General features: G+C 29.9%; 1 protein-coding gene across 5 annotated transcripts in view; it reads left to right on the top strand.

Moving 5' to 3' along the window:
- LOC145266716 (activated Cdc42 kinase-like) overlaps positions 1-12964 on the top strand; it is a 386827-nt gene that overhangs the window by 198614 nt on the left and 175249 nt on the right. For 3 of the 5 annotated variants that reach the window (XM_080122648.1, XM_080122641.1, XM_080122645.1), the window contains exon 3: positions 2586-2618. The exons of the other annotated variants lie outside the window; for them this stretch is intronic. In XM_080122648.1, the coding sequence (XP_079978774.1) occupies positions 2586-2618 (33 nt within the window). The remainder of the gene's footprint in view (positions 1-2585; positions 2619-12964) is intronic. 5 annotated transcript variants of the gene reach the window in all.

Genomic DNA, 12964 nt, shown 5'->3' with positions numbered 1-12964 from the left:
GTCGCTGAAGTAACATGGTTGCTAGGAAAACCAGTCATATAAAACGTCGCACACTTCCTTACGTTTTTTTATGATTTTGAACACCAGTAAATTCATCATAACTTTTGTTTTACTGAACGAAAACTGAACATTTTTTTTTTTCACAATATAGCTGAGAAGATGATCTATAAACTGCAATAATTGTTTGAAATTTGGTCGAAAATGAATGAGCGGTGAAGCTTTAAAGCAGTTCTTAATGACTAAAACTGCCACTTAACCATATCATTCAAACACTACCGTGTTTGAATGATATATATATGTGTGTGGGTGTGTGTACTAACGGAGGGGGGGGCACCCGGCGTTTGCCAGTCGTAAAATAGGGTTAAATAAAAAAAAAAAAATGGGACTCGCGTGCCATCTTATTTTATTGAAAGAAAAAAAAAATGCTGTGTACTGGGCGCGAACTTGCAAAACTTAAGTTCGTAAGCAAATACATTATCGATTGGACCATATATATTATTGTGTGTGTATAGTTATTCCTCAGACAGTTTGTCGTTTCATGACTCGTTAATGTGGCTGGACGTAGTAACCATATCAACAGTGAGTCGAAACTCATGAATAGTTTATTTAAAAATTCATGGTGCTGGTACCCGGTACCTTAGAACTCAATTCTATTTACAAAAAATGAGTTGCATTAGGGTAAGTTGTGTTTGTGTGTAATATGTTTATGTATGTGTGTGTATGTTTTCTCATTTAAATTCCCTTTTTATATAGGTTTCTTTTCCAGCATCAAGATTGTGAATTTGAAAAAAAATTATTTCATCTGATTTGTAATTTGCTTGCCTGTAGAAATGTGTAAATAAATATACTTCGCTATCATTAATAGAACTTAACTTTTTTTTTCAGTTTCTATTGTCACACGCGGCTTTTGCTGGGGACGACAATAGTGTATGTGTAACAATTTCTATATAATTCAAATAAATACAAATCATGAAATTGGTTGCATAGTGGTCACAGTTTGATGTGCGGGGATAATGTTCTGTCCCATTTCTTTAATACTTTTGAAGGCGGGAAAAATATACGAACAAGTGAAAAGCTAAAATGATTTAATTGTATCTTAGTTAATGCTTGGTAGATACAGTTATTTAATGAATATAAATGTAGTTAGATAAATCCTCCTCATCTGTGATTTATTTCAGTAACTTAACTTTGCTTCCATTCTACAGAAACCACCAGCCGGTGCACAATCATCCCGTAACTAAGGACAACAACCATTACATCAACAAATCTGATGCATTGTAAACTTTGATCCGCTGATTTCAGATAACATGCACACAAAAATAGTTTAAAACATACTTGACAGTTGAAATTGTTGATTGAAGAACATGTATCATATAATGGATATGGTTGTTGTTGTATATGGAGTCTGTTGTACACATTATAATAGTTATTCTGTTTTGGCCTTAAATAATTAAAGAATAGAAAGTGCATCCTGGCAACCTGTAACCCCCCCTCTAATTTTATTCTTTAATCCTCACATTCCATGATGTATTTGACAAAGAGGAAAGAATTACTATTTTATGAATTGCCTGTTTTGAACAGGTGATAATGTATAGATCTTCAATTCTCATAGTATTGTCATTCAACTGTTAATCTACTCATCTCCATAAAGTTTTATCCTCGAATAGTCTTTAAGCCTTAATAAGTGACTTTTTACTAAAAAAAAATGAACTTAAATGTTGATTAATAAGAGACTAGCGGGACCTGTGGAAATTCCACAGGGGACTCATTCATATGTAATATATTGATGTTGGCATTCTGTAGATGTTCAGTGTAAATGGAAACACTCTGATATCATTGTAGCTTTTTTATTAAAACTGCAAAAGTATTTATCTAAGCTAGCAGGGACGCCTGGCAAAGCCTGGTCATAAAGTAAGCTTAAATATAATATTTTAATTCTTGCAGATATCGCATATATTATTATAGAGTTAATTTTCTATCGATTTTTGTATATTATAAAGTTGCAATTTCAAAAGTAAAAAAATATATCCATATGATTTGTATGCATTTGCATGAATCGATACCGAAATAAATCTTATAAAAAAAAAGTATATATATATATATATATATATATATATATATATATATATATATAAAAACTTATTAAAATAAAGTATATATATATATATATATATATATATATATATATATATATATATAACTTGAGTTCCTTCAACCATAATTGAAACTGAAACCAAAACTTATGAAGAATTCTTGATAAAATTATTTATGACTAGAAATGGGAGTACATAACAATTTAACAACCTGGATGTAAGCATAACACAGAAAATAACACACTATCATATTAATATATAGATTAATCAAATTCTCGTTTTATCTAAGAAATTGAAGTATTTACTTGCTAAAAATATCAAACTTGCTTAAAATCTATGTTATAAGTTTGTATTTTTGATTTTTATGGCAGGACAGTTTGTTTTTTATTTTGTCCAATAATCAAAGAGAAAAAACATAAATACTCTGTTGGAAATGAATGCAATATACAAATGAAAACACATTTTCTTTATTTTAAATTTCCTTTTTTTCAGAATTTGAGCTCTGGAATCTCCAATACTATGACGGTACATTATACTTTGATCTTTGCATCATCCATCTTTGTTCGTTTAGCATCCTCTCTTGTCTCCTCGAATGATGCTATTATAGTTATTAGTTTCTCGGCATGTTCTTCTTTACAGACTCTAGATTTTTATGATGACGACCACAGCAAATATGAATACAACTTTTAGGCCCAAGTCTTTAGTTCTCAGATTTTTAAATAATGTCTTTGCATATATAAAGTCGCCTGACATAATTAGTATTTAAGATGACAAGTTTAACTTTGATTCTGATTAGCCAGTTTTTATTTGTTATTGTTGTACCATGTTGTTAGCCATATAGTAATGTACTTAGCTACAATTATTTTGAAAACTATGATAATGATTTTTTTTTAATGACTTAAAAAATAAGGGACTAATTCATTTTAAATTCTAAAATAGTTGTTTGCCGTAAGTTTACGTTTATAAATAAAAATTAAAATTATTTCACTGTATCCCAGACAATGCCAGCTAAAATTAGTAGTTCATCTTCAATATTTATTTTATCAGGAATAAAAAGAAAACATTACATTTTACATGAATAAATTGTCACACAATCACATGGTTAAAAAAATTCATAGTCATCATAATAGTAATCATCATCATAATAATCATCACAATCATAATAGCGATCACAATCATAGTCATCATAAATCATCATCTGGCTTAACATTTTTAATTGCCACAATCATTGGACATTTTTCTTTCAAAGCATCTCTCCAGTCTTTTGAGAAAATCTGGCCTTTTGGTTCAAAGCTTTTTTTTTTTTTTTTAATGTGCTTTACTTCCATTTAAAGAACAGAAACGTTTTTTTAAAGAATTAAAAAAAAAAAAACTTTTCATAATTCTTTTCTAAATGTTGTATCAGTTTTTCTTCATTGTTCATAATCTATCCTATTTGGTCGTTCATATCGTCTAGCTACACAATCTCTGAATGTTCTGAGGCATGACGTGTGTATGACTTTGCAACTTTTTTAATTTAATGTTTACTTTTTCTGCTCCTGCCTGTCATTATTTCAGAATGCTTTCGACATAAAAAAAAAAGTTACCACGTGTATATGTTTTGCATGAAATACATTGCATTTTCAATCATTTTGTTTGTTGTATGACATTCACCCTAAGTGGGTTAAACAGACTTCCTCTGAAGAGGAAGTGTCAAGGAATGTTACATTCACAAGCCCAGTCACTCATATAATTTTGTTAATGCTGCATAAATGTTGTAAAATATATATTTAGTCTGAAATGAGTTTAAACATTGTTTTTTTAATTTTTTTTTATTTTTATTTTTTTAATGTCTCTAAAAATGAGAACTGGTATATTTTCTATTTAAAAGGATGTAAAAAAAATACATGTATGAATTTATGAACTTTAACCTCCAGTTGACCAATGCTTTAGAGTTTTTGTCATTTGTCCACTCTTGATTAAGAGATTCATCCTATTTACGGTCACCATTGTACAATATCTATATTTTTGAATTTTTTATTTCTTCACTCAAAACCATCTTCTGTTTGATTAACTAACTTTGCCTGATATCATATTCATCGTTAAGATCATGTTAAATTTTACTTGATTCTTTGCTCTTCCTATTCCTCTCTCATTGTTTCCTCCTTCTCTTTGCAGTCTTCCATTTACTGTTCTAACATATAAAGTTAGCTGATTTTCAAAATCAGCTAAGTTTAATTTAAACCTACAAATCAAACTTTATTTGTTATTCTTGTACCATGTTATTGTCAATATGATGACATACTTTGCTACATTTTATTTAAAAATTTACTTGGTCTTGTCCAAATGATTTGTAATCGAGAACATTTTTAAATGATCACCCAAAAATAAAAATCAACAAGCGAGAAAGCTCACTTTTAATTAAAGACTATAGTAGGAACTGTCTATTTTAAATGTGAATGCAAATTAAAATGACTTCACTGCATCCTGAGCAATACTTTATCCTCTCAGTTTTCTGATTATTTAAAAATAATTTCTGACTCTTAAAGTCTTCGTCTAATTTTAGAATACTATCTTTTTCTCCTTCTTCATAACTCGAGCATCAATTTGAAGAACTTTTTACACACTTCATCCAGATTCCTCTTTCTCTTATGTGTGCTAAGAATCTTTGGCCCTAATATCTGTGCAAAGTTTCATCCACAAATAATTATAAAGAATTCTGACTATTTTGGTTAACCTGCTTCTTGAATATTTAGAATGAAAATACCAAGATGTCTTCTTGAGATAAGCAAAGAAAACTCCACTTTCTAACTCGAGACATTCTTTTTTTTTTCTTTTAACCTTTTACTAGAAGTCTTTCAGACATTCCTTTTTTTTTTAATGATGATCATATGCCAATTGTAAGGATTCAGTTGCATCATGACCTTTCACCTTTCTAGTAATTATGGGATTGTATTTGCTGTAAATGTTTTTCTTTTGTTTAATATTTAATCTTTAACTTCATAGATTTATCACTTGTATAGGTTGATGCTAATGTCGTTTTTCTTTCAATCTTACAAACGTTTCACCACCCGTGAAGAAAAATATAGTCTTTAGTTTAACAAGCTTGTCATTAGAGACTTTAATAATGATAAGGGTGATAATAATAATAACAATGATGACAATAACAATAATGATAATAATAATAAAGGCATAATAGTCCCCTAAAAAATGGACGAAAACTAAAAAAAATAGGAAAAACAGCAAGGTGAAAACACAAAACTTACACCAAAGATGGCAGAAAAGTCTCCCTGCAATACATTGGGAATAACGTCGGCCGATTCTCAAACCACTATCTTGGAATTAACATTAAAACTCGACCCACCTTATGTCTGATGTATGGAGGAGTTTTTTCTTTCTGATTGTCATCTTTAATGAGTTTTTCCTGTTTTTTACTCTATGGTTTTTCTCACCTTCTTTTTCATCTTAGGTTATTGTGATTTTTTTTAATGATTATTAAATGAAAGTCTGTGATGAGCAGCCAGTTACACTAAAGGTTATATTTTTCGTTTTCGTTAAGTGTGAAACGTTTGTAGGACACAAAAATATATAATTCGACCAAATTTAAAAAAATAGATTTTAAAAAATTGTGGACTGATGTTTTTTCTCTTTGATTATTGGCATGCAGCCAATCAGTATATATGCTCTAAAACATAACTTCATTGAGCTTATAATATGAAACCATTACGATACTATAATGAATATATATATATATATATATATATATATATATATATATATATATATATATGTGTGTGTGTATAAATTTTATATAGACCCAAAAATCTATGTGAATCTAAAGGTAACGTTTTTATATAAGCTTTATATATATATATATATATATATATATATAAAGTTCAGGATAACTTTTACTAACACAAATTGGACAATAATTATTTAAATCTCAAATGTCCTTTTCAAAGTCTAGAGATGAATTTAAAACATTCCACAGTGTCATACTTATTTTCAGTATCAGAGGCACAGAAGTGCCATTGACCAGAAGGCAAGAGAGTAGAACAAGGAAGGACGAGAAGAAAAAGTGCAAAGAGAGAATGGGTGCGATTGAAAAGATAGACTAGGGAGAGAAGGAATTAGTAAGCAGCCCACAGTTCGAGTTTTTTCTGCTATGGTAGGAAACGTTACACTATACTCTTAAATGTTTGCGTTTGAACTCTACATGTCTGTGAAATATATATATATGTATATATATATATTGAACCTGAAACTACAAAATTTCGACTCTGTACTTACATAATATTTATTATTTGGTTAGTTTTAATACATAAAGGGGCTCTGTCCTAGAGCTAACAGTTGTTTTCATTATGATTTAAATTGATATCCAAGGCTCTTTTGTATCTTGCTTGCTTAAATTTTTTTATTTTGATAAACCGTTTCCAAATTTGCATCCTAAATGGTAAAATTTAGGGAAAATAATAGGTCTATATTTCTTACAGTGTTGTCTTGAACAAATAATGTATTACATTAAATTGTTTTTCTCTAAGTATTTTCCTCTATGTATTAATAACGCATAATACATGATAAATATACCTTAGTTCAAGGATTGAATTATGTTTGAGAAGAAAAATTTGATTGTTCTAATCAGCTGTAATTTGTAATTAACTGAATTGATCACTCATCTTTCTCTTTATTACTCTCACACCCTCTTTTCATTAAGTTTTCTTTTGTTCACCCTTAACAAGATATATTGCCACTTGTATGTAAGAGGCTGCTATTTGGGACCACGTCCAGGAAAGATTAACAAGATGTTGGTTTACATTACATTTAAACTTTTGCATGTTACTGGATTGAACATCTTAATATTCCAGTTTCTTTTCATGTCCTACATAAACCTTGGCATTTCGTTATCTTTTCTCTATCAGCTCTCTTTAACCCAGCAATATTGAGGGCACTAACTTTTTAGAACATGCACATTGACCGGACACTTTTTTTTTTTTTTTTTTTTTTTTTTTTTTTTTTTTTTTTAGATTATTACCCTATAATGTATTTATTCACAATTTATTTTTTTCTTTTAAACTATGCCATTTTCCCTCAGAGTAATTTTTTTTTTTAACTATGCCATTTTCCCCCAGAGTAATTTTTTTTTTAAACTATGCCATTTTCCCCCAGAGTAATTTTTTTTTTTTTTTAAACTATGCCATTTTCCCCCAGAGTAATTTTTTTTTAAACTATGCCATTTTCCCCCAGAGTAATTTTTTTTTTTTTCAAGCAAAGAGAAGTAAATACAGATTTGTCTCTTTTTGAGTATATCAGCCATTTGAAATAATTCTGATCCAGACAATTTATTTTCTGGAAGAAGTGAGAGTCCACTAGAAAAATCGGTGAACACGAATCTAATATTGCTTTCGTAAGAAGGAAGCTATCGATAACAAAGAAATGATAAAAAGACTTATATATTAAAAGAAACAAGTCTATCTCGGTAAAAGAACCTGTTCATTGTTGATCTGTTACACACGTTTACCAAATACATTTACTGGAGTTGGCAGATCTTAATATTTTTTCTTGTCTCGCCCCCAAATATTCTGACAGTCTTGAGATTAATTTGAATTCTGTGCTGAACATGAGACTTTCATAATATGACCATGTTGAAAGAAAAGCCAAGGAGGACATAGAAGGAAGAAGTTGTAGGGATAGTTGAGAGAAAAAGAAATAAAGATCTGTGGAGAGATTGGATAGTTTCACAGTCAGTTTCTGAAAGCCGTTCAACACATGTCAACATGTTATTTAAATGTTGGATCAAATATGACGTCAGTGAGAATTCACCACCAAATCCTAAACTTTAATTGGTTCAGATTGTCTTGCTATTCACTGTAGTCATCATCAAGCCACTTAAAAAATGAATCTAATTTTTTCTATTCTCTAATACATGTAAACAATTTTGTGAAACGTTTCAATAATGACATATTTTCTACTCAATAGATTGAGATTTTAATATAACAAAGCCATGGCACGTTTTTCTTTTCCCCCAAGTCTCTTTTGTATTTGGCTGCAAGTTATTTCACAATGCCAAATATAAACAGTTTCAATCTTCAATGTTGCTTCAAATGAGACATTATATATATATATATATATATATATATATATATATATATACCAATCCTTATTTAAGTAGCTCAATGTAATTACAGAGCATATGATGAATGAATGACAAGTTTATATTCGAAATTTCATGATGTTGACCATCTTACAATTTATTCCTTTAAATTGTGTCAACTGAATTAAAGGAATAAATTGTAAGATGATCAACATCATGAAATTTGTATATAGACTTTTGTAATTTATTCAGTGTGTGTGCGTATATATATATATATATTTGAGGTTGCTATTTTCTAGAGGTAAAGTAACCAGTAAAATATAACCCTAACCTACCCCATTCCCTCACCCCAACACAGACAAAAAAAAAAAAAAAATTCCACACTTACTCAACCTTGTTTTTTTGCACAGCTGAACCTCATCCCTGCCCCCCCTCTTTTTCCCTAAAAAAAACTTTTTTTTTACTGTAAAATGACTTGATTTTCATTAATGATTTTGCTTTTAAATACTAGAAGACCGAAATATGCTCATGACTGTGTAGCAACACATTACTGCTTATGTAAAAACAGATTGAAAGTATATATATATATATATATATATAGTCATGCCCATGTTCCTTTATTTTCTTTTAAAGTTGATGTGTTTCTATTCTGATGATGAGTAAGGGCAGAATAAATTAAAAAAATCGACAAAATAATTACATGAATGATTCTACACTACGAAACGGGTGCTGTCAAGAATTAAACATTTTAACGTGCTTTAAGAAATAAACTGCAAGTTGCAATATAGACTTTTGTCATTTATTTGTATATGCTCTGTAGTTACATCGAGCTTCATATAGATTAAAGGATTAGTATAAATAAAAGGTGAAATATTATTGATTAAACATATGTTCCCAGAAACGTATGTTTATAGCATAATCACGTTGCCACACTAGTTCTTGCTAGATCACTGAAGTTAAGCAACGCTGAATCTGGGCAGTACCAAATAGATGGCCGATTTGGGAATACCAACCACTGTATGTAGGAGGATGTAAACACTGCTCTGCAAGAGTTGCAAAAACCTAACATCATCTCCCATAACGTGCGACTGTTTTGTAAATTTTATACTCCCAAGTAGTTAGTGCCGTAGTTTTTTTTTTTCATTTTAAATATATATATATATATATATATATATATATATATATATATATATATAATCTCTATTATAAAAAAAAGTCACTTAGTATGTGCTTGTGTGAATTCCTTCCTCATATGTTCCAAAATGGCTGAGTCTATCTTTTACAAAAATCACATAAGGGTAATTTATATGTCTGGCAGTGTTCTTAGATATGTTTTGTGCAGGAATTCATCCAATAAGAATCGAAAATAAAAAAATTCAATCCTAAAGTCTTTCTTAATTTATTTATTGCAGACTATTATCCTCATCTTTCTTAGTTGTTGTTTCACAATGTTTCGGCCAACTTTTCCTCTGGCCTTCATCAGGTGGTAACTGCGACAGAATAGGAACTCCAAATCTAACTGCATTCTTAGCAATTACTGCCATCCATAGTTGTTGTCGTCTCACCACGTTTTGGCCAAGTAAGCTTCTGGCCGGCTTTGGGTAAGATTGAAATCGCTGTCTTCAGACAATTCTCATCTGGAATCGTAGAGATTCAACATCTTTATCCACTATGCCACGGGCCACGAAGGGCGAATTTTTTGGTCTTATAAATCCACGTTTATTTATTATCTGATCTTCTATAGCCATATATATATATATGTGTGTGTATATATATATATATAATTTTATGCGCAAGTGTGTGTGTGTGTGTATATATATATATATATATATATATTAGTTATATTTTATGTGAATGTGTGTGTATATATATATATATATTAGTTATATTTTATGTGAATGTGTGTATATATATATATATATATATATATATATATATATATATTAGTTATATTTTATGTGTGTGTGTGTGTATATATATATATATATATATATATATTAGTTATATTTTATGTGAGTGTGTGTGTATATATATATATTAGTTATATTTTATGTGAGTGTGTGTGTGTGTGTATATATATTTATAATCATCGAAATACAGTCCTGTTTCGTTGTATCACAACTCATCAGTGCCATTACACTAGCACCTCTTGGGACGATTAATCAGAATCGGAAATCGGACCTTTTGGGGTATCGGAATCGGAAACATTTGTGCCTAATTTCCGATTCCAAAATCGATTCTTTTAATATTTTTCAAACTTAATTTTCCATTGCTTGTACTGATGATAAATATTTATTATTTTTAAACTATTAGTAAAACTAAACTCTATAGATAATATAACATCTAAATAAAATGTAATTTTTTATATGCGTAAAATAAACAAAACAAAACTCGAAACTTTGTTAAAATTTACTCGGTAAACTCTAGAAGAATACCGTTTATTTACAAGGTATCGAAACAATTGTCTAAAATTAAAAAAATATTTTGTCAAGAAGAATAATATCGAGCATTATTGCTAATTAAATAAAAATAGAATAAAGTCTTGTTTTTTAATCCTTAATTTATCTATTTTATGGGTTAATGCTTTTGTCCAGTTGTGTTTTATTGACAAATATGACAAGGAACAGACAAAACGTTGAATTGAAGTTGAAATTAATTTGTGAATTTTAATGCTCTCCTGTGAAAAACTTTGAGCCTCAAATTTTCTTTGATTCTGCTGTTATCATTTACTTATGCTTAGAAATAGGGATTCGTATGCACAGATGCCATTTGAAGCCCATCAAATGTTAAAGTATTTTTTAGCATCTACTTGCCCAATGTCTAGATGACACTAATAGTTCACAGTTCAAAGGAATGGGCAAGTTTTATTTTCTTGGAGCCATTTTGTCTGGCCACCTTGTCCTCTGAAATTGTTAATGTTTTATTGTATCTTTCTCTAAAAAATGTTAAAAATATACATGAAATCTCACAATAAATTTATCAAAAACAAAAGGAAGACATTCACATGCTTGTCAAATTAAAAAAGAAATTCTGTCTACATTTAAAAGTACCCCCCCCCCAATGATAATCTACTTTTTTGGGCGATATTTGTGAACCCACTAAAAACAGAATTATTTTAGAATTTAGGGTGGAGGATTAGTAGCCCATATAAATTTATTGAATAAATATCGATTGAAAATAGTTTGTTATCCAAGAGTCTTTTTAAAAAACGGTTACCCTACTCGCAAAATAATATTTAAAAAGTATATATTATTCATGGTTCTTTAAAACCAAATAAAATCGATTTTTATAAGTTATGAAGATGCTTTGTACTTCTGTCCTCATGTTGAGTGTTCCTATTTACTTACTTCCCCTAGAGAGTAAAGTTTTTTTTTTTTTTTAATGTGGGGAATATCCATCTCCAAAAAAGAACTCTGGGTCGGAACAAAAATAAAAAAAATGCCTCAGTCTAGAAGGATTTCTCCTTCATTGAACAAGGAGAGAATAGATAAAGTGTAGCACTGGAACAGATACTACATTTTGTTATATATATATATATATATATATATATATATATATCTGTTATGTTATATAAATTGGTCCCCCTATTTATCGGAGAGGGACCTATGTTTTCAGTGGCATCTGTTAGTCTGGACGATTACCAGATAATCGTCCACTAGTTTTTCCTGAAATTTTGCCACAAATTGTATTTCATTAAATAGATGTGCACAGCATAAAAAATGCTTTTGCAAAAGTTCCCGTTGCATCCCTAGGGGCTCAACAGAGGTCAAAAATGGCCCAAAATGGCCCAAAATGACATGTTTTACCCTATAACTTTTGATCCAGCCATTAGATTTTCCTGAAACTTGGCCAAAATGTGGAGCTCATTGTTCTTAATATAAATCCAGTATGGGTGACCCTGGCAAAATTCTGGTTCGCATCCCTCTGGGGCTTTCAGTGCTAAAAACGCCCGTTTTTGTGGCTCTTTTTTCATATTTCTCAACAAAAATTTGAGATGTTTGACTATATAGTGGTTTTTCTCGGTGGTCAATTCAAATATACGTGTGTTTTAGCCTGAAACTGCACTGTTATCCATTTACACTGGGATTCGGCATCTCCAGAGGCTTACCTCAGAGTGTTTGATCGATAAATTAGATTTTCCTGAAACTTGCCCAAAATATGGTGGCCATTGTTCTTAATATAAATTCAGTATGGGTGACTCTGGCAAAATTCTGGCTTGCATCCCTCTGGGACTTTTATGGCTAAAAAAAAAAAAATGCCTTTTTGGAGCTCTTTTTTCATATTACTCAAAAACTTTATATGTATGTCTATATAGTGGTTTCTAGGATTTGGCATTCCCAGGAGCTTAAAAGAGGTCACAAATACCCCCAAAATTGCAAAAAAATGACACTTTTTACCCCCATAACTTTTGCCCCATCCATTAGATTTTTCTGAAACTTGGTGAAAATGTGATGGCAATGTTGGCTCTTCAGACTTCTCATATTCATCATTTCTTCACTATTTTTTGTGGCGTCATCTTACATGCAACACCAGAGGGGGACCACGCATGCGCGGCTTGTATATCTTGGTTATATATATATATATATATATATATATATATATATATATATATATATATATCTACTTCATTTACTCACATAAATTAATATACGAAAGTATAGCTTTATGCGTAAACTTTAAGTATTTACTTCAAAAGTGCTCAATACGTAGGTAGAGCTAGTTAGTAATTTATAAAATATATATTCAGTGTAGCTTAATCGCCATATATATTTTATAAATTATTGTGGATCATCTAGTGTGT

The sequence above is a fragment of the Euprymna scolopes genome, chromosome 4 (assembly GCF_053919585.1).
Source record: "Euprymna scolopes isolate OS-2025 chromosome 4, ASM5391958v1, whole genome shotgun sequence".
In the NCBI taxonomy this organism is placed as follows: Eukaryota; Metazoa; Mollusca; class Cephalopoda; order Sepiida; family Sepiolidae; genus Euprymna; species Euprymna scolopes.
The sequence above is the reverse complement of the archived record's forward strand: the minus strand, read 5'-3'. Positions and strand labels throughout refer to the sequence as shown.